A 26,031-nucleotide genomic window follows, 5' to 3' on the forward strand; every position below is an offset into this window, starting at 1 on the left:
TCCATGAGCATGGCCCTGTGGCCAGAAATAACCCACAGGCAAGGAATCACTGGTGCTCTCAGTTGGAAATTGGGCCGGCACGCTCAGCATGACACATGCCAAGGGGATATGTTCTGGGTTCTGACAATATCTACTATGCTGGAGCTTCCATGAGGAGGTGTGTAGCCTCCCTCAGGTATGTGGAACACAGTGAAAGGTAGGCAGGAAGTGAGAGGCAGGCAAGCAGGTCTCTCAAGTTTTTGGCCTAGAAGAAACCTGAGGGAAGGTGAATCATGGTAGCTCAGGGATGCCAGAACTGAGAGTGACTTAGCCCAAGTCCCACTGACTTGGGGTTGTATGAGGAGATGTTACAGAGACTCTTTAAATACTCTCTGTCTCAGGTAATGTTGGACTGGAAAGCTCTGAAAGTTCTAGACTTGGGAACTATGGAAAGGAAAGAGGGGAGCAGTTGGCCAAGAAAGATCTGGAATAAAAATGGTAACAGTAGGGCTTCCCTGGTGCCGCGGTGGTTGAGAGTCCGCCTGCCGATGCGGGGGACGCGGGTTCGTGCCCCGGTCCGGGAAGATCCTACATGCTGCGGAGCGGCTGGGCTCGTGAGCCATGGCCGCTGAGCCTGCACGTCCAGAGCCTGTGCTCCACAACGGGAGAGGCCACAACGGTGAGAGGCCCGCGTACCGCAAAAAAAAAAAAAAAAAAAAAAAAAGGTAACAGCATAAGGGAAGATGGTGTGTCAGAAAAAAACAAATAAAATCCACGAGTAACCCAAAAATTCCTCTTCTAAAATTCAATCCTGAGGAAAAGCTATTAAATACAGATAAAGATTTATACACAAAGATGTTCTCTGCAGAATTATTTATAATAGAAACACATTAGAGACAGTGGGCTTAATGATGGGTGTTGATTAAGGAAATCTTGGTTCAATGTAATGTTTTACAGCCATGTATATAATGCTTATATAGAATCCTTGATGACACGGGAAAATGCCTGATATACTAAGTAAAAGATGCAGAATAAAACTGTACATGTCATATGATCTCAACGCTGACAAGGCATTAGAACAAAAAGACTGGAAAGAAATAGGCCAAAATGTTTACACTGGTTGTCTCTGAGGATAAGTATTGCCAACACATATTTTTCTGCTTCTGTATTTCCTTCTGCACTTCCACAATTTTCCTCTAAGAAATAAAGTAAAAATGGTGGAGAGAGAGTCCTCCATAATACTTAAAATAAGAAGGCAAAAACCTGTTAAGAATTATTTCTTATCAAAGAATTTTGGGAATCCTAAGACTTTTCTCCCAAGCTCCCTTGACCTGGGCCTCACTGGAGATTGATTTCTGTGGCTGGGTCATGTTGGGGTGCCCTGGGGACACGTGGAGTACGGCAAAAAGCTGTAAACAGCGGCTCTCTGTCTTGACCAGATCTTATTATGCAGAAGAAACACAACATAAAAAAATGCTGACCAGTAAGCTGCAAAGAAGTTAAAATGCTGAATGCTATTGTCTGTAATAAAAGTAGAATTTATAGACTTTCTTTTGGTCTGGTGGGTCCTCTGTTTCTGTATGTCCATTCTGGTTGCCAAGAGAATGTTCATCAAATACATAAAACCTTTAAAAAAAGCCATTTGCTTGTAGGAAAATCCAAACACAAAAATATAAGTAAAACTTCACAGTCTCTTTTCCCATGTGCACCCCTCTCTCCATTTAATGTATCTATTTAAGTAACTTTGGGGTTTCAACTCTTATAATTCAGAGGAGGAAGAGGTCACTTTGGACTGGATCAAGAAGGGAAGACTTTAGGTGTGGGACACTGGTTCCCAAGTGGGGGTGATTTTGGTCCCCAGGGAACATTTGACAGTGTCTGGAGACATTGTGGTTGTCACCACTTGGGATAGGATGCTACCGGCATCTAGTGGTAGAGGACAGGGATGCTGCTAAACACACCTCCCAACAGAGAATTCTCCAGCCCAACAGTGCTGATGTTGAGAAACTCTGGGGTTGCATTCAGAATTTGTGCTGAGACTTGAAAGGTGAGAAGGATTTGGTGAGCTGAGGAGGTGGCGGGTGGAGTATGTGATGGGCATTTCAGGAAGGCGGGCTGGTCAAAGTTGAGAATTCATCTACGATGACTGGTTGGGAGAGTGACTCTGGGGAACAGAGGTGCAACCGTTGGCCATAAGAACAAGCAACACTCCTGAACGTTGACTTTCAATATAGCACAACAGCAGGAGTCAGCTGAACTCCTAGAAAATTCCAGGTTGTCTGTTAAGAGGAAGTTCCATGATTCACGGATAGTAATGAGTATTCATATGAATAACAAGTCATGCAGACTCAAATGGCAAAAAAAGCAAGCAAAGCAACAAGACAAAACCCTTAACTTAAATGCAAAACTCCTCTAAGTTTACTGTTTGGGGGTAACATGCGACCCCACATTGGAAAAATAACCTGGTTTGGAGTAAAATGGTTCTGATCTTGCATTACTAATAGGTTATAAAGTAGGAAGAGAGAATTCAGGAAAGACAATGCAAGCTTGTAGTTCCGCCAGGAATTTATAGTTGGTCCATCACTTGCGTATGTTAGACATTCACATTGGCTTTACCCAAATGCATTTGTTCATTGCAAAGAAATGAAGAAGTGTGCATAGATTTGAAGGAGGTGCGAGTGACAACTGGGTTAAATGAAACAATCTAAAAACAGATGAGCTGTACTTCATATGGAAAGAATCGCCAGGTCACGAGGTGGTGAAGCAGGAAGGCCCTTGGACGGGATGCCACCTGACCTTCTCCTTACACGGATGAGGAAATTGGGGTCCAGAGCAGGTGTGGGAATCGCCTTTTATACTGTTGGGAACTAGATCTCAAGTCTTGCTTCTTTTATCTCCTGCTGTCTCCTTAGATTTCAAATCCAGATGTGTGTGTGTGCGTGTGTAGCTGTGTCAAAGAGTTGGGACTAAAAGTAACATTCAATATTAAACCGTGCTTTTAACATATGTAGTAATGACCCTACATCGCATAACTTGTGGTCTTGGTTAGTTCAATTTGTGATCTTATCACAAACTTGAATACATATTTTTTTCCTGCCTAAAATGACTAGCCCATAGTGCTTAGAAGGAAAATTCCAGGACAGGGGAGATGAAGCGTTTGGTCAGAAGATGGAGGCCGGCAAACGCCAGAGCCTCTGAATTGATGTAGAAATCTCTGTGGGGAGGAAAATAAAAGCCTAAGTAGGTTGGAATCTCTGCCGCTCCAGGTGAAGGCCACACAAGATATTGACAGTAAACGTTTGGGGAAAAATCTGAAGGAATTTGCCTCGGTATTTTTTAGTTCACTGACCATGTATGAAATTCACAAGCAATGGCAAATCTATAGAAATAAATGAATAGTAAATTAGTGGCTGCTTGGGACTGAGGCTAGGAAAAGGGATTCATTGTAAATGTAAATGAGGAATCCAGTTGGGGTGATGGACGTGTTCTCAAACTGGATGGTGGTGATGGCTGCGTACCTCAGTAGACTTTATAAAGATCATGGAATTGTACACTTGAAATGGGTGAATTTTACGATATGTGAATTACACCATGATAAAGTTGTTTTTAAAAGAATCATGGGAACTGAAAGCAGTACGGTTTTAATCACTCCCCACCTTCCTGACAAGGCCGCTGAAACGTCCAATGTCTCCACCAAATTATTTAAATGGGGGTAAGAGAAACAACCATGCTTCAACTTCCTACAATTAGATATATTCCCTTTAGACTTGTGATGCTTAAGCTGGAAACTTAAGAATCACAAGGAAATTCTTGAGTTTTGTGTCATTTCTAGATGTGAGAGGCACATGGGACTGAAAAGTTGATTTTCAAGTTATTTAGGAAATGCACCACTTTCTTTTCTGTCCAATGAAGGATCTGCTGTCATGGAGTACAAAATACAAATAACCAAGATTTTGGAACTGGTCCTGTGAATGCATGTTATTTCTCTCTGCTGTTAGTCACTGGAGTGGAGTGGGAGGGGGAGACTGGAAGTGCGAGATGGTGTGTGAAAGTCTATTGTAACCCATATCTTTTTATAGATGCACTTTTACTCACAGGACACTTACAGGGTAAGGCTGAATGACAGCGAGGAGTATCGATTCTTTGCAGCTTCTGTAAGAGAGAAAACAAAATATTTATGATATGCGCAGAGCCTGGACTCTATCGGTGACGGTGCTCTTTTAAAACAAAATGTGTGATGTTGGCGAATGTTCCCTGGGCTCCCAGGGCAGAGAATCAAAGGGCTCACAAGTGGGCTTTCAGACCACAGAGAAAACTGGAATCAAATGTTCAGCCAGTGGAAAGCTTCCTATTCGGTTTATATTGGGTGATATTATCTGCGACACCGAACAGCAGAGCCCTAAAATAAAACTCGCTGAGGGAAGATTGGATTTTAAAAGCATCAACTCAGTCTCTCAAAATGGATTCTCCCCTTCCGATTTTCCTTTAGCCGCTTAAAATGTCTGTGTAATTTTCTGGAAGGGGATAGAGTTTTAAAAATTCTATCAATTCATTGAATGTCAGTATCTTCTTAGCATCATGAAAGAAAAATGTCACTGTAGGCTTCTTATGTAAAAACAGTATCCCAGTACATGTGACTTCCCATACCATGTGGCTTTCTAAGGCTGCAGTAACAATGCCTACGACCTTGGGCCGATAAACATTTCAGATGGGCGCTCACTGGGAAATATTGTTCACCATAGGGAACACTGTGTGGCCAAAAGCAGAACAATGTAATATAATGGTTTATTTAATTTCCCCCAAGTAACCCAAACCTTTCAAATAACTCAAACCCTTGGGGGAAGACCATATTATGGGTTATAATGGTTTTTCTTCCTTCCTTCCTTTGTTCCTTTTTTATCCTGAGTAGGAGAAAGGTCACTTGCCATTTTCTTGAGGTGGAGCTGACTTTTTTGACTGTAGGAGGTAATTAATTACCTGCTTTTGTGATTTCCTGCCCAAATGACTAAAGCGAAGGGGATCTGTGGCAGTGCTGTTCTCTTGGAGAAGCCACGACAAATTGCATTTCTAGCATTAAGTGCTCTACAGCCCCTTACTATAAGCCCATTGCCTGGGGAGGACGATGTGACTTGCCCCAGCGGCGGTAGCGGTGGCCCCTGACGGAAGGAGTCGGTCGGGGCAGCGACGAAGAGAAATCAATGGAGAGGAGAAAGAGGACTAGAATTCAAGAACTGGAGGAAGAATCGAATCAGAACTGATGGCGATGGTGGGGAGGGCCTGTCTGATCCCATCAATTCTTAGTTGCCAAGGGCTGGCGGAAAGCCCCAATAATCGGAGTGGCAGACAGTGTTCCCGTTAGAAGGACTAATAGAGCAACAGTGTAATCAAATGAGAATTCCCAGTGGCTGGGATGAATGATCTTGCTTTGCTGGTGGCCACGGAGCCCCGTGTAGCAGTTCTGGGGAGCAATCTGGCACCCCTAGGCAAACTTCAGTGTCACGAGCACTATGACCCGGCCACTCCACTCTGGTTTATATCGCAAAGAAATTCTGCCACTAGCCTTTAAGGGAATGCGGGTGAGGATGTTCCCTGCCGTGGAATGCATGGAAGTGAAGCACTGGAGGCAAGGCGGGTGCCAGCACTAGGAGGGTGGGCACGTGAATGTACGGATGGAGTGTCGTGGAAGGATGCGGCAGGAGGAATCAGAGTGTGGCAGCCGTGGTGTGGGCCTGTTTGTCCTGCCTGGCCTGCTCTACTCAAGTCTGCCCCCAGAGCCCTCAGCAGCAGGCAATGGGCCCAGAACTCATCGTCAGGGCACAGCTGATTGGACCCGAGTGTTGGAATGAGGCCATCAAATGTCCTCTCTCCAGAATCAGAACTAAGAGACACAGACAAAGAAAGCTGGGAGCCGAGTCACATTCATGACTGAACAAGAAAGAGTAAAGGTTACAGATGCCAGGGGTCCCCTGAGCAGGCCTGGTTCCCACCATTCCTGAGGGCTGGTTGCTCACCATTTTACATCAGTAAAACAGCTAATGTAAAATATCTCAGTATGATACGTATCATCAGTTCTGGGAATGGGCTTTTACCTCTCTTTTCTCTCATCTACAAGTACTTAATTATTACTTGCCAGACAAGGAGAATTAACGCCATAATGCTTCGGGTCCCTTAGGATTCCAATCCTAGAGGGGAAAAAAGATAGAAGCTACATGTGTTCATATGTTACAGGGTGCTACGATGATGGGGCAGATTCAGCTGAGGCCTCATGCCAATCGCCCCCACATGCCAAAACAGGGTGCTGCACACTTTCAAAGGAGGTATTAAAAACCACAGTTTGGGACTCTTATTCATCTTGGGGTCTTAATCATGACGTAATTTTTAAAAATGGTAACAGGGAGAGGCCTGAGGAAGCAGCACATGCCCAAAGAGCAGAGGCTATATTTGCAAAATTATTACCCTTCCACTGAGACAGGCCTTAAGCGTGCAATTCCTGTGGATGATATCTGGAAGACACGGTAGACGTGGTGCCCTGGGGTCATTTAATAAAGGCATTGCTCAACTGAGCTTCTTCCAGGGGCAGGAGGGCCTTAGTAGAGAGATGTAGAAGCTAAGGAGTGCTGGACATAGCCAGCCGTTGGGTACCATCTGACTCAAGGGAACTGCAGTTGGAACAACTCAACAGAGAAGTCTTCCAGAAATCTACAAATGTGTCCACAAGTCAACCTACACGATCTTCCATGGACAGAGGAAACCAATGTCGGATCACCTTGGTGACAACTGAGTGAGAACGTTCCTGCTTTTTACCTCACTGTCCTGGCCTCATTTCAACGTGGAAGGAGCCAAAGCTAGGGAAAAATGTTGGGGAATGCCCCTTAACCCAGTGCAGGCTTCCCAGGCCGGATATAGGGGCAAGGGAGAAATTCTGTGGAGTTGGCGGTTTTGACTATTACATGACAATCGAACATTTTAATTACAGATTACAGGTTGTTGTGATTACAAGTGTCCAAGTGACTGGAGAAATTTTCTGAACCTGCTCAATACATTTGCAGACCTGCCTGAGATTTTAATGAAGACCTGGCCCTGGAGAGCTCTTCTGAACGGGCAATGGGGGAAAAGAACAGTTGCTTTACGATTCCATCCTCTGAGACCTACTTGCTACACTTATCCCCAATTTCTCTTTACTTAAACTGACATGAATAGATCACATTATTTGAGTCCAAACGATCCTTGACTAAGACAGTCCGAGCTTAGAACCTGAAGAAGAAACAGTAAAAAGGTAAATGCAAGAATGAGGGGTATGAGGTGGTAGGATGGATGTGCCCACAAGGCTGTGGAAAAAATGCTCATTTCCCCTACAGCAATGCTCAATGGCACCGTATTTATTTATTCATTTCTGGAAAAAGAAGAAAATACTCACAGCTCCAGTGCAGTCTGTTAGGAGCAGACAAGCCCCGGGAGGTGGACTCATTATTCATCTTAGATGCTAACAAAATAAGCATAGACTGCATTAGCCTCCTACTGTTGCTGTAATAAATTACCACAACTCAGTGGCTTAAAACAGCACAGATTTGTTATCTTACAAGTCTGGTGGTCGAAAGTCTGAAACGGGCCTCTCTAGGCTAAAATCAAGGTGTCAACAGGGCTGCATTCATTCTGGAACCCTTTCCAGATTCTGAAGACTTCCTGTATTCCTTGGTTCATGGCTCCTTCCTCCATCTTCAAAACCCAGGCAAAGTAGCATCTTCAAATTTCTCCCTGACTCTCCTGCCTTCCTCTTTCACCTATATGGGCCCTTGTGATTACACTGAGTCCACCTGGACAATCCAGGAAAATTGCTCCATCCTTAACTGAATCACACCTGCAAAGTTACAGGCTCTGGGGATTAGGATGTGGACGTCTTTAGGGGATCATTACTCTGTCCTATCACAGAAGCTAGCTTCTTTAGTTATCTAGTGCTGCGTAACAAATTACCATAAACTTAGCAGCTTAAAACAACACACATTTCTTATCCCACACTTTCTGTGAAGCAGACAGATGAGTATGATTTAACTTGGTCATCTTTTTCAAGTTCTCTGATGAGACCACAATCAAGTGTTGCCCAGGGCTGAGGTCTCATCTGAAAGCTCAGCTGGGAAGGATCCATTTCCTGTGGTTTTTGGCAGGATTAAATTCCTTTTGGGATTGCTGGACCAAGAGCCTCAGTTCCTTGCTGGCAGGCGGCTAGAGGTCATCCTCAGTTCCTTGCCACATGTGCCTCCTCAACATGGCAACTTGCTTCAAAAAACGATCAAAGGAGAGGGACTCCTTTGGCAAGATGGAAGGTATGATCTTAGGTAACACAATCATAATCATGGAAGTGATATTCCATCACCTTTGCCATATTCTGTTGGTTAGAAGCAAGTCACAGGTCCCACCCATATTAAAAGAGAAGGAAATACACAAAGTTATGAACAGCAGGAGGCAGGGACCATCCATGGGGCCATCTTAGATTCTGTCTGCCACACCAACAAAGAAAGATTCACAGCCAATTAACCTACAAGTATCTCAAAAGTAGTGTCCACCCATGACTTCACCTTACACAGAACTTTTTTCTGTCAAGAATGTCAGGAAGAAGTATTGAACAGTACACCTTGTTAATTTGAAAGTGGGAACCATTTTTCAAAATACGTCTATTATATTTACAGCATTTAAATTCTTTGTGTCTATAGTAATTCCCTGTAACTTGCCTGAAACATAGCCTATATTGATTTTAATTTTACCACTTAAGGAGTAAATGAAGTTATCTGAAGTGAAATAATACATTCCAATATGTTATTTAACATTAGGACTGGGGATATGCTTTTCTTCCGTTTTCTCTCGCCTATAATTATTTAATCATAACCTGCCAGACGAGAACAATTAACTCCATAATGTTTTGGATTCCTTAGAATTCCTAACCCTAAGATCCTAGGAGGAAAAAAAGAAGACCTAAGCCATTTACAAACAGCCTCAGCAGGAAGATTAGACTTCAGAACGGAACATGGCACATTCAAGTCATCAGATAACTTCTTTTTATGAAGGCTGAAAACAGCTAGGGACTTGAAAAAAAATCCAGTTGGAAGCACATTTAGAGAAGTATTATTTCATAATAAATGCCAAGTGAATTTTCTACTTCTAAAGAGTAATTTCAAATTAGAGTGCCAATATTTTTTAAATGGTTGAATTTGAGAAAAACATCATTTTAATCCCTGTATCACAGTGCTGACCTGCAGAGGAAGATACAGTCTAACCTACACTAAACCACTCCTATCAAATTTGCCTTTAATTCCTCTCTCTTCATTCATTTAACAAAAGTCTTTTATTTTTTGATGGTAAGTCCCCTGAAACATGTTTGGGACACCCAGCATCAGGGCTCGCGGGGCATTCTTCGCCACCACATCCCATTTTAAAATTTCATTGGATGGGATTCTGTTGTAGCAAATGAATAACCTCAGATTCTAACGAGGCTTTCAGTATTAAAATCCCTTTCAACAGTGAAGCTAAAGTTGGTGTTTGCTTTCTTTTAGAGCAGGATAGCTTGGCACCTTTCTTAAACTGATTTTCCCACTTCATATTTACATGATCTTTTTTTTAAAAAATAAATTTATTTATTTTTAGCTGCATTGGGTCTTCGTTGCTGCGTGTGGGCTTTCTCTAGTTGCGGCTAGTGGGGGCTACTCCTCGTTGCGGTGCGCGGGCTTCTCATTGCGGTGGCTTCTCTTGTTGAGGAGCACGGGCTTCAGTAGTTGTGGCACACAGGCTCAGTATTTCTGGCACGCGGGCTCTAGAGCGCAGGCTCAGTACTTGTGGCACACAGGCCTAGCTGCTCCGCAGCACATGGGATCTTCCCGGATGAGGGCTCGAATCCATGTCTCCTGCATTGGCAGGCAGATTCTTAACCACTGCGCCATCAGGGGAGCCCTTTACATGATCTTAATATTGCAATACATAATCACATTGGCATGCGCTATTGTATACGTCCCTTCTAGACCGACTAAACAGATTCCCCTGACTAACTCAGAGATCAATATGAATTTACGTTGTGAAGAGCAATGAGATCTCCTTAGAGACTGGGAAAACAGAACAAAATGAAGCATAAACAAAAAAACACTAAAATAAAAAGAATATATTTTATGTCAAAATTCAAGAGTCTTGCTTTAAAAAAAGTCCAAACAAGTTAACGAAACGATTTTAAACTTCACAAGTAGAAGGAATCAATTCATGAAGGCTGAAAGGTTAGGCTTTTAAAAGGCAAAATAAAGAGGTAATTTAGGGCGATATATGAAAGAATTTTGTGAACTGTAAAATGACATCCTAACATAACTCGAAAGACTGATGTGTGGTATTTTTATTTGGAAAGAAAGGTGGTAAGGCACAGTGAAAGGGTGTTTGAACTCCCACTTCTAAGGCAAATGCGTGCACACATAAGGGTCTTTCTTCTACCTGAACTTCAGAGTTCTTCAAAGAGATTAGAAGAATATTCTTTTCTGAAAGCTAGTGCATTTCAGCCCTTAAACTCTCTGCTGGTGGACAGCCACTGTTTATGTAAATAAGAACAGATTAACAGCATTTATCCAATGACTCTTTGCTCAGAAGAACCTTTCTTCAATCGTAAGGTATTATGAAGCCATTGGGACGCCTTCTATTTTCTCTTCCTACCTGAACCTGGAGATGTGAAAAGAACACAGAGATTTCTGGTGCCTAGCCATAATATAAAGTCAGCCTAGCCAATTGCTGGCAAAGCTGGAGGAAAGAATGTTGCCCCTCCTTTTTAGAAAAGTCACCACAGGACTACTTGAAATGGAGGTTTAATACAGTTGACCTTTCCACTGTTCTAAACAGAGACTGCAATTATCCACCGTATCGATTCCTAACAGGTACTGAAGCCATTAGCCGGAGAGAATGGAAACAGCTAACAAACAATCAAGCATGCAAACAAGGCCAACACATTAAGGCTAAGTGTGATCTGCCATGGACTTTATGAAACATTAGCACTCTCCCTTGCTTTGAGAGTGCTGAACCTTGCTTTGCTTCCATAACTGCAAAGAAGAGGAACAGGGTTATTTGTCATTTTTCACTTAGGTTCAAGGGATGCTGAGAAAGAAAATGGGCATAACGAAGCCACCATAGTCATCAGGGCAAAAGACAGAGGAGGTGAATCAAAGAATTCACTTGTCCAGGAGCACTGGCTTGCCTTCTACCTATTGGACAGACAAGGTCTCTCCCACTACCATTTTCCCCTTGATTGAGGGGTGATACTGCTGATGCAATTATATGCTGCCTGTAAGAGATGAACTTCAGCTTGAAGGACACACATAGGCTCAAAGTAAAGGAAGGGAAAATGATATTCCATGCAAACAGAAACCAAAAGAGAGCAGGGTAGGTATACTCATACCAGACAAAACAGACTTTAAGGCCAAAATGGTAACAAGAAACAAAGAAGGTTACTATAATGATAAAAGGGTCAATTCATTAAGAAGATATAATAATCATAAATATATATGCACCTAATATCAGAGCACCTAAATATGTTAAGCAAATACTAACAGATCTGAAGTGAGACAAGTTTGGTAGCCAAAGAGAAAATGATGAGAATTTAAGGAAAGGAGAATTTATGACTTACTAAGTAATACGTTAAAGAGTTCACCCTGAACAACTGTATGATCATGTGGTTCATCTTTTCCCATCTGTGATACACAGGCTCCAAAGATGGTCCTCAATGAATTATACCTGTGGTACTCACATCTTTGTGTAGTCTTCTCCTGCTGAATCTGGACTAGTTCTGTGACTTACTTTTGACAAACAGAATATTGTAGAAGTGACACTGCATGACTTCCAGGCCTTGGTTGGAAGAAATCTAGAAGCCTTGCAGTGCCCACATGGGTATCTTGGAACATTCACTCTGCAAGAAGCCAGCTGCCATTTAAGTCCAACAACCCTGTGACCACCATGTTGTGAGGAAGCTGGCCCTGTGGAGAAGCAGCATGGGGAGAGGGAGACTCGCCTGGCCAGCTGCAGTGGGGTCAGCTGTCTAAGTCCTGGTGACAACACACGCGTGAAAAAGCCACCTTGGATATCCAGTCCAAATAAGCCTTTATGCGGCTCCAGCTCCAGCTGTCATTGAACTGCAGCCACATGAGCGAAAGCAGTGAGAACCATGTGAATGAGTCCAGTCAACCCACAGCATCGTGAGATAAGAAACTATTTTGTTAAGCCATGACATTTGTTGGGTGGCAGTAGAAAACTGGAACATCCTCTGTCCGTAAAGAGTCTGAAAATTATGTTTTTTAAAAACAGGCAATCAAAGGAGTCAAATGGTTTTGAAATTGAACATGTCTCCCTTAACGAGGAAGGGAAAGTATCCAACCTTATGATTCCCCAGGATACTGGAATGGATACCCACACTTAAAAAAAATACCTGTCATACAGACATGTGGAAGTGTGGGAAAGGACGCTCTAACTGCCAGAGGTGGGGCTAGCACAGTTGTAACATTAATTATGGGCTTTTGGAGATTGGGGTGGCGGGGAAAAGAACTGCAAACTTAAGGGAGAGGAAAAGACCTAAAGACCTGCTCAGAGTCTTGGACCAAAAATGCTTCACTACAAAGAAGAATTTTAAGAGCACAATTGGCGGTGCCTTGTGGGGTATGTATTTGAACTTTGTAGAGGAAGGATTAAAGCACACTGTAATTTTAGGTGTAGAATTAAATAGCTTACATACAATCAATGACTTGAATATAAACCTAGGGAGAGACCAAAATTCTTTGAAAAGTCTAATGCACATTTTACTGAATGCATTTAAGGCTTAGGCTGTGGTTTTCTTTGTGAAGAATATTAAGCTATTCGGTTAAAATCCATATAAATGATGCAGTGATTATCAAAATTAACATTTTAATGAAAGTGTCTCATTTCAAGCCCTTTATTTTATTGTATTTTTTAAACCTTTGTAGTAAAATTTCAGGTTAGGCACTCTGATTTAGAAACTGCTACTAAGAGAGTTTTATTGGCATATAATATTTGGTTTTGGTTTGACCTAAATTTTTTGTCCATTTAATTCATTTTTTTGCTGAATGAATATTGCCTTTGGCCTTTGAATTACTTACTCTTTAACTAATGGATGAAACTGGTACTTATATTTAAGATTCATAAAGGGCAGCAGGAACTCTTGAGATAAAAACTAAATTATTTTATACACCTGTGTGACACTAAACAGCTCTTGCCTCATACATTCCTTCAGTAAGTATTTATTGAGTATCTAGCAGGTGAAAGGCATTTGGGATACAGCAGTGATTTTTCAATGGGGAATGATTTTGCCCCTAGGGGATATTTAGCAATGTCTGGAGACATTTTTGTCACAATTGGAGGGTGGCTGTTACTGGCATCTAGTGGGTAGAGGGCAGGGATGCTGCTAAATATCCTACAACGCACAGGACAGACCCCCAAAACATGGTCTGCGCAAATGTCAGTAATGCTGAGACTGAGAAACCCTGGGCTACGTAAGACGTAATACCCCCTGCCCCCAAGGATAACCACTATCCTGGCTTCTAACACCATAGGATAGCTTGATCCCCATTGGGAACTTATATTAATATAATCACATAGCGTAAACTATTTATTTTCCTTTCTTCTTTTACTCAGCGTTGTGTCTGAGATACATCCAAGTCGTCATGTGCCACTGTGTGAATGTACCACAATTTCCTTATCCATTTTCCCACTGATGGACATTTGGGTGATTTTCAATTGGAGGCTGTAAAGAATTGCACTGCCATTAACATCAGTCTTGTATGTGTCTTTTGGTGAATATACGTATGCATTACTGTTTGGCATATTCCTAGGAGTGGACCTGCCGGGTCATAGGGTATGCATGTGTTCAGGCCAACACCCTGTTTTATGTGGCTACATCATTCCCTCCAGATCTCGTGATATCTGTATCTCTTTAATTCTATTGGTTCTAATAGTCTTCCTTTACCTTATTCTTTCACTCTTTCTCAGCGTCTGACTGAGCTCCTTCTATTCTGCCGGCTATTGGAACAAGCTGCAATCCATGAATACATGCTGTCATCTACACACATACTCTTGAGGGCATGTGGAGAAAGTGCCAGTATGACTGAAAGCCATCACTTTGAATAAGCGATCAATTTATGTCTCACAAAGGAGGGTTTGGAGAAGAATGTCTTAAAGTTACTTAAGAAGTAGTTAAAGCTTTGTCAGCTGAGTGAGGGGTGCAAGAAGGCACAAGCATGCAACCTGCAACAGGCCCAGGCTAAATAGTACAAACGCTATTAAAAGTATTGGGAGTCCCAAAGTCCTGATGAGAGGTTGGTAACAGCTCACCATGACGTCTTTGGAAAGGACAGGGTTAATCTACATCCTCTCATTCATTTCTGGCTGCTTGACTTGCTTCCAGTATGAAAGCATTCTTCCCATCCTATTTCTGCCTGTCTATATCTTCAGGGATGTGTTATTTGAAGAGTCCAATACCAAAATTTCCAAAAGCATTCTAGTTGGCTCAGAACATCTGAAGAACTCTCTAAACCAATGGCTATTTACATTTAAATTCACTAAATAAAATTAAATTAAATTAAAATCCAATTCTTCTGTTACACGAGCCACATTTTAAGTGCTCAGTCGCCCCAATTACAGGCTATCATATTCCATCACTGCAGAATTATCTGTTGGACAATGCTCTTCTAGGTGCTTATCTAGAGATATTTCCCCAAGGACTACCAAGATGATCCTCCTCCAAAATTTTAGCATGCTGCCTACCTTATTCTAAAGGAAGGGGGCAGTTTGGCCAGCTGGATCCGATTGTTGGAAGGCAAACAGACAGAAATGGTGTCCAGGGATAAGAAATTACGTTGTACAAACCTTGCAGCAGCCCAGTCTCTTGAAAACAATTTTTTCTAGTTTATCCCTCAAATTAAGAAATACTATATTTTTCTAAAATAATATGGTTTCTAAAGATTGTAAGTAATACTGTCTCAGTATTTCCCCAAATGTATTCACTGTGCCCAAGTGCATAGAAAACTGGCAAAAACTTTGAATAACACCAACAATCATAAAATAAGAACTAAATTAAGAGCTAATATGTCCTAAATGATTACCACACGCCAAACATTGTACTACTTATGTTACTTGTGTTCCCTAATTCAAGCTTCCCAATAACCCAGTAAAGAAGGTGTTGTCATGTCCATTTTAGAGATGAGAAAACTGAGGTTCAGAAAGATCACTTAAAAGGTCCCAGTTCACACACTCAGTAACTCGCAGAACCAGAACACAGATTCTAAATCCAATGTCCTTAATTGTTAAGTTGTTCTGTGGAAATTCTGATACGGATCTACAAGCACAGAACTTAGAAGGCACCGGAGTGGCATTTCGGCAGCCCTGGTAATGCTTCTAAGGGTGATGAGTATTATTAGTACTTATAAGAAGCTTCTATTTCTCACATGATTTGGGGCAAATCGCATCACCCCACTGGGCTTCACTTCTTTCATCTGGAAGAGGAGGGAGCTTGGACTAAAGTAGTGGTTTTCAAACTGTGCTCCATGCAATCCTTCTGAGACAGGGACACGTGTCAGTGGGAAGAGCTCTGGATACTCCTGTGCCTTTTCAACCGGAAATCCTCCACTGCTTTATGTATGGGGACTGTGGGTTAGGTTTCTGTTGAAGAAAGGGTTCTACTGCTAAAAGCAATAGGAAAACCAGTGGATAAAATGATTGCTACTGCTTCATCAAATTCCAATAAGCCTTAGTTTGCAATTCTAAATCCAATTTTGAGTTCCATGAAGGCGTCCAGCATCCTCGTCTAACTTAGAGAACAAAGGTTTATTGGATTCTGTTGCTTTTCTATTCTTCACGTTTTAAGAATGACAATAATATTGTTTGCAATTTTATATTGCAAATGTAGAGCAATTCAGTAATAATCACAACACCCTAGGAGCTAGGTAATACTATTATCCTCATTTTGCTGATAAGGAAATGAGGCTCAGAAAGGTTACAGCACTTTTAATAAAGTCACATGGCTGGAAAGTGGTAGCATTTACTTCCCTGACCCTAGACTTTGGGCTTGGCCAATGCCTGGCTTTGGCCAATAGAAGGAGGTACAGAGTGCCAGGTCAGAGCCTACACTTTTAGAGGCCTTGCGTGTTCCTGCTTGCCCACTCATGCTCTCCATTGCCATGTGCATGCCATACCCAAGCTAGTCCCCGGTCCAAAGAGGATGAGAGACTTGCGGTGTAGTCCTGAACTGATCCTGCCTCTTCCAGGCAGGCCCTCCCCAACCAGTTTTCAGATGCATGAGAAAGAAATGCTTATTTCCAGACACAAAGGACAAATATTATATGATTCCACTTTTATGAAGTACCTGGAATAGGCAGTTTCATACTGGCAGAAAGTAGATTGAGGAGACCAGGGGCTAAGAGTAGGGAGGAATGGAGAGTTTTTGCCTAACGGGTCCAGAGTTTCTGTTTGGGGTGATGAAAGTTTTGGAAATGAGTAGTAGTGATGGTTACACAACGCTGTGAGAATAATGAATACCTTTGAATTGTACACTTAAAAGTGGTTAATGTGGCAAATTTTACATTATATATATTTTACCACGATAAAAAAATAGGAATGTTTGTTGTTATAAGACATTGAGATCTTGTGGTTATTTGTTATGAAGCAATAGCTGACTGATATAGCCTCTGTCTAATAGTATGACAGCTATTATGTAGAGAGAACAATAAGAGTTTGATGGGACAATGAATATGAGTAAGAGAAGAAAGAGGGGGAAAATATCAGACTCAACATCTGGTTTGCTAAATGAAATCTCTCCATGTTAAAAATAAATTGGGGGCTGGGCCATGGAAGGAACAGACTGTTGGGAAAATTACAAGAGACCATTTACCAGTGCATTATGCCATCTTGGGGTCATTGCCATGGAGGCGCTGCCGTCATGGGTTATGTAAGATGATCAGAGGAATTCGGGAAGCTGGAAACACTTTGAAAACATTAAAAAATTTGAAGCCAACACAAATTTGGAGGCTGCAAGCTTGGAAGAGACTAGAAAGAGACAGGTAGTGTCATCTGCCAAGTTGAAGCTGTTAGAAAGTGTACTTCATATCCCGAGACAATTCTTGAAAAAAAAAATCACATTCTTATGCAATTCAAGTCAATTTGCCTTGAGAGCTGCTTTCCATTTCCCTCTTAGTTCCGAAGATATTTATGTTTGATTCTGCTCTCTTTCAGCGCTGACTCCACCTTCTGCTCACCAGTTCTGCGGTGCTCGCTCAATACAAGAATTTAATATATTTTTAAATGATAAAATTAAACAAAGGGCCAGAGACTGTGATGGAATACGTGGCACAATCATAAATGGGAGGTGGCAGTTGAAACCTTTTTTATACATAGGCTGAGGGGGCATGAGATTGTTCAAAAAATGAGGTGGTAGCCAAAAGTCTCAGCAGCAAATGATGTGATTGCAAAATGGAAATAATAATAATAATCATAATAGGCCTGTTCAGAGGACTGTTGTGAGGACAAATTATAGATGGGGGAACTGCTTTTAGTATCTTGGAAGAAAGGTGTTATGCAAATTCCAGTTCTTTTTCTTTTAACTGCTTTGCCTTAAAGACTGCCAAAAAAAAGAAAAAAAAAAAAAGATCCTAGTGGGTGGATGAGAGCAGGGATTGAGGGAGGAAAGGGAGAGAAAATAATTTAAAGAAGCAAGTGACAGAAGTACTACTTGGCCATCGCTTTGGCTTTAATAATCTTCATCCACCTAGTCGCACAGCTATGTAGGAGGTGGGGTGATTGCGATATTCTTTCCCCCCCTCTTGCTCCTGGCCAGGAAGTATCTAGATTTTACGTCCATTTTTCTAAGAGCATCTTCTCTATCTTGTTGAAATGGCTGTTGCCTGCATTTCCATCATTGTGCCCTGTGTTTTTAGCACTGACTGAGAATATTCCCCACAGGGAACTATAAATGCCGGGTCCCAAGGGCAGACACGGATACTGGGTGCTCGAGGACAGTTAGTGTGCAAAGGCCAGTATGTGCAACTGTTGTTTGAAACTGAGCATTTCAGAAGGCAAGGCTGAAGAGCAGCTTGTTGCAATCAACGGCGAGAGAAGTTAAATTCCTATCTCGGACTCCATGGGGATGGCTGACTTTGCCATGTGAGATGGTAACGAGAAGCTTATGTTTTTCACGACAACCAAGGCATGAACTGTTTTTCAAATTAATTCATTCAGGGACTTCCCTGGTGGCGCAGTGGTTATCCGCCTGCCAGTGCAGGGGACACGGGTTTGAGCCCTGGTCCGGGAAGATCCCACATGCCGCGGAGCAACTAAGCCGGTGCGCCACAACTACTGAGCCTGCGCTCTAGAGCCCGTGAGCCACAACTACTGTAGCCCGTGCACCTAGAGCCCGAGCTCCGCAACAAAGAGAAGCCACCGTGATGAGAAGCCCGCACACCGCAACGAAGAGTAGCCCCCGCTCGCCGCAACTAGAGTCAGCCCGCGTATAGCAACGAAGACCCAACGCAGCCAAAAATAAATAAATAAAATAAATAAAATCTAAAAATTCATTCAATAATAACCTATAATGCAAGAATCTGAAAAAGATTATATATACACACATATACATATTTATATATATGTAACTGAATCACTTTGCTGTACACCTGAAACTAACACAACATTGTAAACGAACTATACTTCAATTTAAAAAATGCTCTTAAAAAAGGTAAAAAAATAAATTCATTCAATAACCGTATTTGGGGAAAATGACTTTTTAATCAAGAAATAGAATGCCTCGAGATGGCGGCGGCAGGGGAAGCAGCGTGAGGAGTCGGACGAGCGCCGAGGCTCACTGAAACGGGCCGCCATGGCCCTCCGCAACCCGCAGATGAATAAAGTGAGACTCAAGAGGTTGTGGGACTTCCCTGATGGCGCACTGGTTAAGAATCCGCCTGCCAATACAGGGGACACAGGTTTGAGCCCTGGTCCAGGAAGATCCCACATGCCGCGGAGCAACTAAGCCCGTGCACAACTGCTGAGCCTGCGCTCTAGAGCCCGCGAGCCACAACTACTGAGCCTGCGTGCCACAACTGAAGCCCGTGCACCTAGAGCCCGTGCTCCACAACAAGAGAAGCCACCACAATGAGAAGCCCGCGCACCGCAAGGAAGAGTAGCCCCCGCTCGCCACAACTAGAGAAAGCCCGCGTGCAGCAACAAAGACCCAATGCATCCAAAAATAAATGAATCAATAAATAAATTTTTTAAAAAGTTAAAAAAAAGAGGTTGTGATGTGAAGTCGCATGGCTCTTAAATGAGCTATCAGGGACTTAAGAGCAGGTCTTTGGACTTCTATCCTTTGCCTTTCCTACTTGGCCAAACTGATAAAGGCCTGATGTTTCACAGTGTGACTTCCCCATGGTAGTTCCTCAGTGAAGGTTCATGGAACGGCCAAATGAATGAAATAAAGGTTTACATGTTTAAAGATTAAAAAAAAAAAAAAAAAAAAGAAATAGAATGCCTCTTGTTTCCTTTCTCCTTGGTCTATTTGGAAGCAATCTTCAACCATCTTACTGAGGTATTATGTTGATCACACCATTTCCCTTCTCAAAATTTCCAATAGCATCTCAGATTCAAATAAGATTCCCAATCTTCTTCTCCCAGTAGGGGATACTCCACTTATATTTCAGTTTTAAAGACCACTGGACTTCGTTAAACAAATGCTTGACAATGCCCTACTATGCTTCAAAGACTGTTCTAGGCTATATGGATACACCAGTGAACAAAGAAAAGAATCCCTGCCTGTCTGGGACTGTCACTCTATGGAAGCACCTGGGACTCAGGCATTTTAGTAGAGGATGCCCTAGCTGGCTGGGAGTGGCCTGGGCAAGCCCCTTCCACCTCTTGCCACCTGTATTCTCATCCAGAAGATGCAGAAACTGGACCGGACCTCAAATGACATGGGTTTCTCCTAGAGACTCAAAGCTGCTTACCCATCCAGTGGATGACTCCCCTATATTAATCAAGCTGTTTTGTTCAATGTCATTCACCTAACACTTCCTGCACCCTCTTCTTCCACAACAAATGATACCCCAGCCTCTTTCTTCAGGACACTCTCCAGGAATCACTCCTTTCAAGTCTTCCCAGATTACCCCATCTGTTTCCAGGCCTACTGATGTCTATGGTAACCTTTCAACATCCACGGACAGCTCTGCAGGGGCAGGAGGAAGGAAAGACTCTGCTTTTCCTTAAAGAAAAGAGGGGACAGAAAAGAAAATTGGGAAAGGGGAGAAATAGCTTGCTTGGCTACCTGGAGTCACATGGCTTGGACTGCTTTTATCAGAAGGTTTCAACATGCATGGTCAGGATCTACATGGGGACAACCAGTGATCATTTATTTCACACCTACTGTATGCTAGGAACTGTGTAAAGCACTTCACACCCAGTATTTCTCATGTACTCCTTCAGGTGTTATTGTTCTCATTTAGAGGTGAAGATACAGAGGCTCTGGAAATTAAAATACTTTGAGCCCAGGAGCCAGAAATAAAAAAAAAAATCCTAATTTATCAAAGCACATCTACTCCTGCTGCAGGAGGAGGGTCTTTGCTAGAGACACAGCGGCAGGCTCCACACTGGGCAGACCAGTCACAAGTGGCAGGATGAAGTAGGATGAGGGATGAAAGATGCCTTGACCCACACGTCTTCGCAAACGCTGCTGCCTGCTGTTGTTATTAAACCATGATTGTTATTATGAGTAATTCCTATCTCCAGAGCCCTGAGGGAGAACATTCCAGAAGATACAGAGGAGAGTCTAGCCCAGTGACGGAGTCGGCTCATTTCACTGCTGTGTAAAGCACTGCTCCCTGCCTCCCCGCCCCGTGCACGTTGCATGTTCTCGGAGCTTCTGTCTGAGCTCATCATCCCTGAGGATCCGAGAATAACTCCTGCAGGAGCAGATAGGATGCTCTAAGCTGCTGTCAGCCATGAGTCTGGGTAGCCTGGGAGTGTGACGCTTTACAAAGCAGCTTTCTAAAGCAGGATCTTGACACCTGTCTAGGTCGGCAGCCTCCCAGGATGGATTTCAGTCTCCCGGGTCTGACGATCGCTCTCTCTCAGGCCTTGTCAAGTCGCGTAACACTGTCTGTTGCCTGGGTGTGCGTCCTCATCAGTATGGTTCACGTGGGAGACGATAAGGGAACATCGGAAACCATCTGAATTCAAGTCATCAGAGCTATGTCAGCTCCCATTTATTATTTATCACCGACTGCACCAGGCCTCTGCTGGGCTGCTTGACCCTCATCCTCTCTAATCTTTAAAAGCACTCTGCAAGGTAGGTTTCACTATTTCCACTTTACATGTGAGAAAACAGGCTCTCTTCAAAGAGGTTAAGCATCTTGTCCAAGGCCACACAGCTCATTCGAGGTACAGCCAGGAATCCAACCCAGGCCACCTGCGCCAATGTTCTTTCCCTTTGTCCTTGGTAAAGTCATTATCAGTAATCAGAGCGCCCACATCCCAAAGTTTTGCCTTTCTCTGTTGGCTCATTTGAGCTGCCCACTAAAGATACATGCTGTGTTCGTCTTGACAGGCTGCAGAGCATGTTCCCATATTATGTCTTTTAATCTCCATAATGCCACTGACAGGTAAGTATCACTTCCTCCATTTGGTAATTGACTAAACTGTGGTGCAGAGAGGCTAAGCAATTTGACCACCGTACCCAGCAGGGCAGGATTTGACAGCTGTAAAGCAGAGCTTCCGTCGACGTCCTGGAAACACAGAATGGGGAAAGAGCGACTCCAGCTTGTGGGAAATAGGAGGACAAATGGTGGAGAGCCACAGGGAAGGCAGCTTTGGAGCTCGATCTGGATGGATGGGTAAGAGCTTGACAAGGAAAGGGGTTCCCAAGAGCACTGAAGGTGCAAACAGTTCTACAGGTGGGAATGCTTTGGGTCTGGTTAGGGAAGAGTGTATTTCTAAGCGTAACTAGCACACAAGATGGGTGGGTGGTTCTTGAGAGAGAGAGGAGGTGAAAAGGCAGGCTGGGGAGAGCTGAGCAAGACCCTGTTGATGCAAAGAGTCCTAGAGAGAACCACTCTTCAGTAGGGGAGTCATTACAGAGGGACAGGATGCCGTCAAATGGGAACAGCCGGCGGAAAGTATCCTGTGCATAGGAAACCAACGGGAATTACACGTGAAAATTTAAATGTATGAGCGCAGTTTGTGTTTTTAGTGCGTGTCTTACCAGCAAAGAAAGCTCTAAAATGCCTGTTGCTACTATTAGAATTTAGGAAACCCATTCATTTTTTCAGAAGGAAGCCAGACACGGAATAAAGGTTTTCAAAACCGAGCAGCCAAATCGGGATCTCATTCATCCATTTATTCATTCATTCACTTTTCTTTTCATTCAAACATTTAGGTACCTGGGACCATGCTAGGCTATAGGGAAATGAAGAACATAACAGGTTCCTTGTCCTCAAGAAGCCCACAATCTAGACTGAAAGATTAATATCATTGCAATGAAGGTGTCATGTAGAAGCATATATGGGTACATGGCGGCATGAAGGGGGAGGCGGTCAACCCTTCCCAGGGAAGAATTTGCAAACTAGGAGATGCTTCAACTGGTCTTGAGGGATGGAGGAGTTTATCAGGTGGATAAGGAAATGAAGGAACTTTCGGGCCGCGGGAATAACAAGTCCAAAGAAAACAATGTAGGAGAGAAAACCGTGCACTTGGGGGCTGCTGGAAGTCTGGTAAGGCCACAGCAGAGGACAGGCAGGGCATGAGGCTGACCAGGAGTGTGGGCCCCATCACAGAGGGTCTTGAATCTATGTAAGCAGTGTGTACTTGGTCTCAGATGGCTGTGACCCTGAGGTGGCTGCTTTAAGTTGGGGACTGATAGAAGCAGTTTTATTTTGAAAGGTTCCCCCAGCCAACAGTGCAGGCAAATGTCAGGGGTGTCGGGGAGAAGGTGACTCAGTGATAAAGTCATTGTCCTATCCCAGGTAAGGCAGGATGATGGCTTAAACTAAAGATGTGGCGATGGAGCCGAAGAGGAAGGGAGATATAAAAACGATTTGAAGGAAACCTGTGTCCAGAGGCCTCTCCTTCTGGATGATGTCTACGAATGAAAAGGTAAAAGGCACAGATGGAATTAGTGAAATGGAAACTACAAATGAGGTTGTTCTGGTGCCAGAAGTAGCTGGGGCTCCCAGGTGTTCCTAGCAGTTAGCGATCACAGCCACTACCTCCCAACCCACATGTATCAGAACTGGAACTCTGCAGAGCTCTGCTGGGATTGAACTTGTACTTGAATATCAATAATCAGGCTGTGGTACCGTGGAGAACAGTACGGAGATTCCTCAAAAAACTAAAAATAGAGTTGCCATATGATCCTGCAATCCCACTCCTGGGCATATATCCAGAGACAGCTCTAATTCAAAAAGATACATGCACCCCCATGTTCATAGCAGCACTATTTACAATAGCCAGGTCATGGAAGCAACCTAAATGTCCATTGAAAGATAAATGATAAAGAAGATGTTGTATACATACACAATGGAATACTACTCAGCCACAAAAAAGAACGAAATAGTGCCATTTGCAGCAACATGGATGGACCTAGAGATGATCATACTAAGTGAAGTAAGTCAGACAGAGAAAGACAAATACCATATGATATCAATTATACGTGGAATCTAAAAAAATGATATAAGCGAACTTATTTACAAAAGAGAAATAGACTCACAGACTTAGAAAACAAACTTATGGCTACCAAAGGGGAAAGCGGGGGCAGGGAGTGGTCAATTAAGAGTTTGGGATTAACGGATACGCACTACTATATATAAAATAGGTAAACAACAAGGACCTACTGTATAGCACAGGGAACTATATTCAATATCTTGTAATAACCTATAATGGAAAAGAATACATATGTGTGTGTGTGCAACTGAATCACTTTGCTGTACACCTGAAACTAACACAGCATTGGAAATCAACTCTACTTCAATAAAAAAAAAAAGTCAACCAAGGAAGGATTAGAAAAAAATAAGAAGGCAATGGTGAGGGCTCTGAACTCTTGTTCCAACTGATAACTTTTACATGCATGTTAGGGGAGGGGGGAAAGTATAAAACAGAGAAATGTTATTTCTAACCCTGGCAAGGAATAGAGATGATGCCATTAAAGAAGCTGTAATTCAAAGATGGCACGTACAGAGACAGCTTGTAAACAGCTACAGGACAAAATGTACCTTCTTACCAGGAGGAAAAATCAGGTTAAGGAAGAATAGGTACATAGCTCAAAGACAGCTACCTGAAGACAACACCCCAAATCTGACGAAACCTAGCAGTGCCCTAATCCTCTGAGAGCTGACAGATTTTCAGTCGACCACGATCATATTTTCATTGATGGGAAGAGGTTGTGGGACTTCTATTAAATTTTTGAAGTGTGCCTTCCATGCTTGAATTTACCCTCAACCTAGGAAAACAATTTACTCTAATCAATGGCTATAATTTCTCCATGGCAAGGCTTAGAGAAATCCCGTTTTCCTGTCTATTGGGAAATACTGCTTTGAATGTGAACTTGGACCGCACTAACCTTGCAACTGAATTCTGAGACCTTTCTACTTTGTATTCATAGGGTTTCTAGGGTGCACTTGGGCTGACTATATGAAGAAAGTGTTTCACTCACAAAAGCTCTCCAATTACTACATGAAGAATCATATAAAGATAACTTTTCAAAAGCAGATATCCATTGGGGTTAAGAACAAAGGAAAAAACAAGCAAAGAGAAGTAGTGGGTGGAATCATTTCCTTGCTATAGAACCTAAGAGCATAGCTTAGGTTATTTCCCTCCACATGTCCCCAAATAATAACAGATTAGAGTTTTTGTAGTATCATTGTCTTTTCTTCTTTCTACTTTCAAGGCTATGAAGAACAGAGAAGGTATAGGTTGGTGATCTCCATTTTTAGTCATCCCATATTTTCCATTCCTGCCACCAAATGGAAGCGTAACTTCATGTCCAGAACCAGAGTGAATTAAAAAGGATGCAAATGAAAAATATATGCAACAATCTTTTAAAAATATGAACAAATTTTTGTCTCTTAAACTAAGTTTTTTTTTCTTCTTGAGTTTCATTAATGTCCAAGGGGAATCAATATTCAACTAGGCAAAATAGTAAAAAAGTCCCATAGGGTGGTGAGGGGATAAGAAAAGGTGAATATAAAATTGAGTTAAAGAGCGAGAGTTTCCAAAATTACTTGATGCCTAATACAAAAATACTATGCATAGAAAAACAATATGAAACAAAATACAGCAAGGTCTGAATGGATCATAATATGTTGGAAACAATGGTAAGGGATTAGCAGGAAATATAAACTAGGTAGGAGACTATTACTATGTGAATATTATTTTGATAATATTATAAAGCCTTGTTTTTCATATTTGATGAACAGTAGCAACATTAAAATTACCACGAGACATGATTATATAAACACACGTTAGGATTTCTTTTAAAAAATGCATTTTCGGGGACCTCCCTGGTGGTCCAGTGGTTAAGAATCCACCTTCCAATGCAGGGGACGCGGGTTCGATCCCTGGTCGGGGAACTAAGATCCCACATAATGGGGGCACCTAAGCCCGTGCGCCACAACTGGAGAGAAGCCGCAACTACTGGGCCCATGTGCTCTAGAGCCCGTGCGCCACAACTAGAGAAGCCCACGCGCTGCAGCAAAGACGATGTGCAGCCCACCCCTGCACCAAAAAAAGCATTTTCTTTGCCCAGATGAGACCTTAATGGCTCCTTTTAAACTCATATAATAGGGCTTCCCTGGTGACGCAGTGGTTAAGAATCCGCCCGCCAGTGCAGGGGACACGGGTTCGAGCCCTGGTCTGGGAAGATCCCACATGCCACGGAGCAACTAAGCCCGGGCGCCACAACTACTGAGCCTGCGCGCTAGAGCCCGTGAGCCACAACTACTGAGCCCGCGTGTCACAACTACTGAGCCCGCGTGCCACAACTACTGAGCCCACGTGCCACAACTA

At 42.8% G+C, this 26,031-nt stretch overlaps 1 protein-coding gene across 1 annotated transcript in view; it reads right to left on the reverse strand.

The window, feature by feature from the left end:
* The window catches only part of FRMPD4 (FERM and PDZ domain containing 4), a 184,226-nt gene that overhangs the window by 43,543 nt on the left and 114,652 nt on the right, over positions 1–26,031 (reverse strand). The window contains exon 5 of the mRNA XM_073798905.1: positions 4,086–4,131. Within this exon, the coding sequence (XP_073655006.1) occupies positions 4,086–4,131 (46 nt within the window). The remainder of the gene's footprint in view (positions 1–4,085; positions 4,132–26,031) is intronic.

The sequence above is a fragment of the Tursiops truncatus genome, chromosome X (assembly GCF_011762595.2).
Source record: "Tursiops truncatus isolate mTurTru1 chromosome X, mTurTru1.mat.Y, whole genome shotgun sequence".
NCBI lineage: Eukaryota > Metazoa > Chordata > Mammalia > Artiodactyla > Delphinidae > Tursiops > Tursiops truncatus.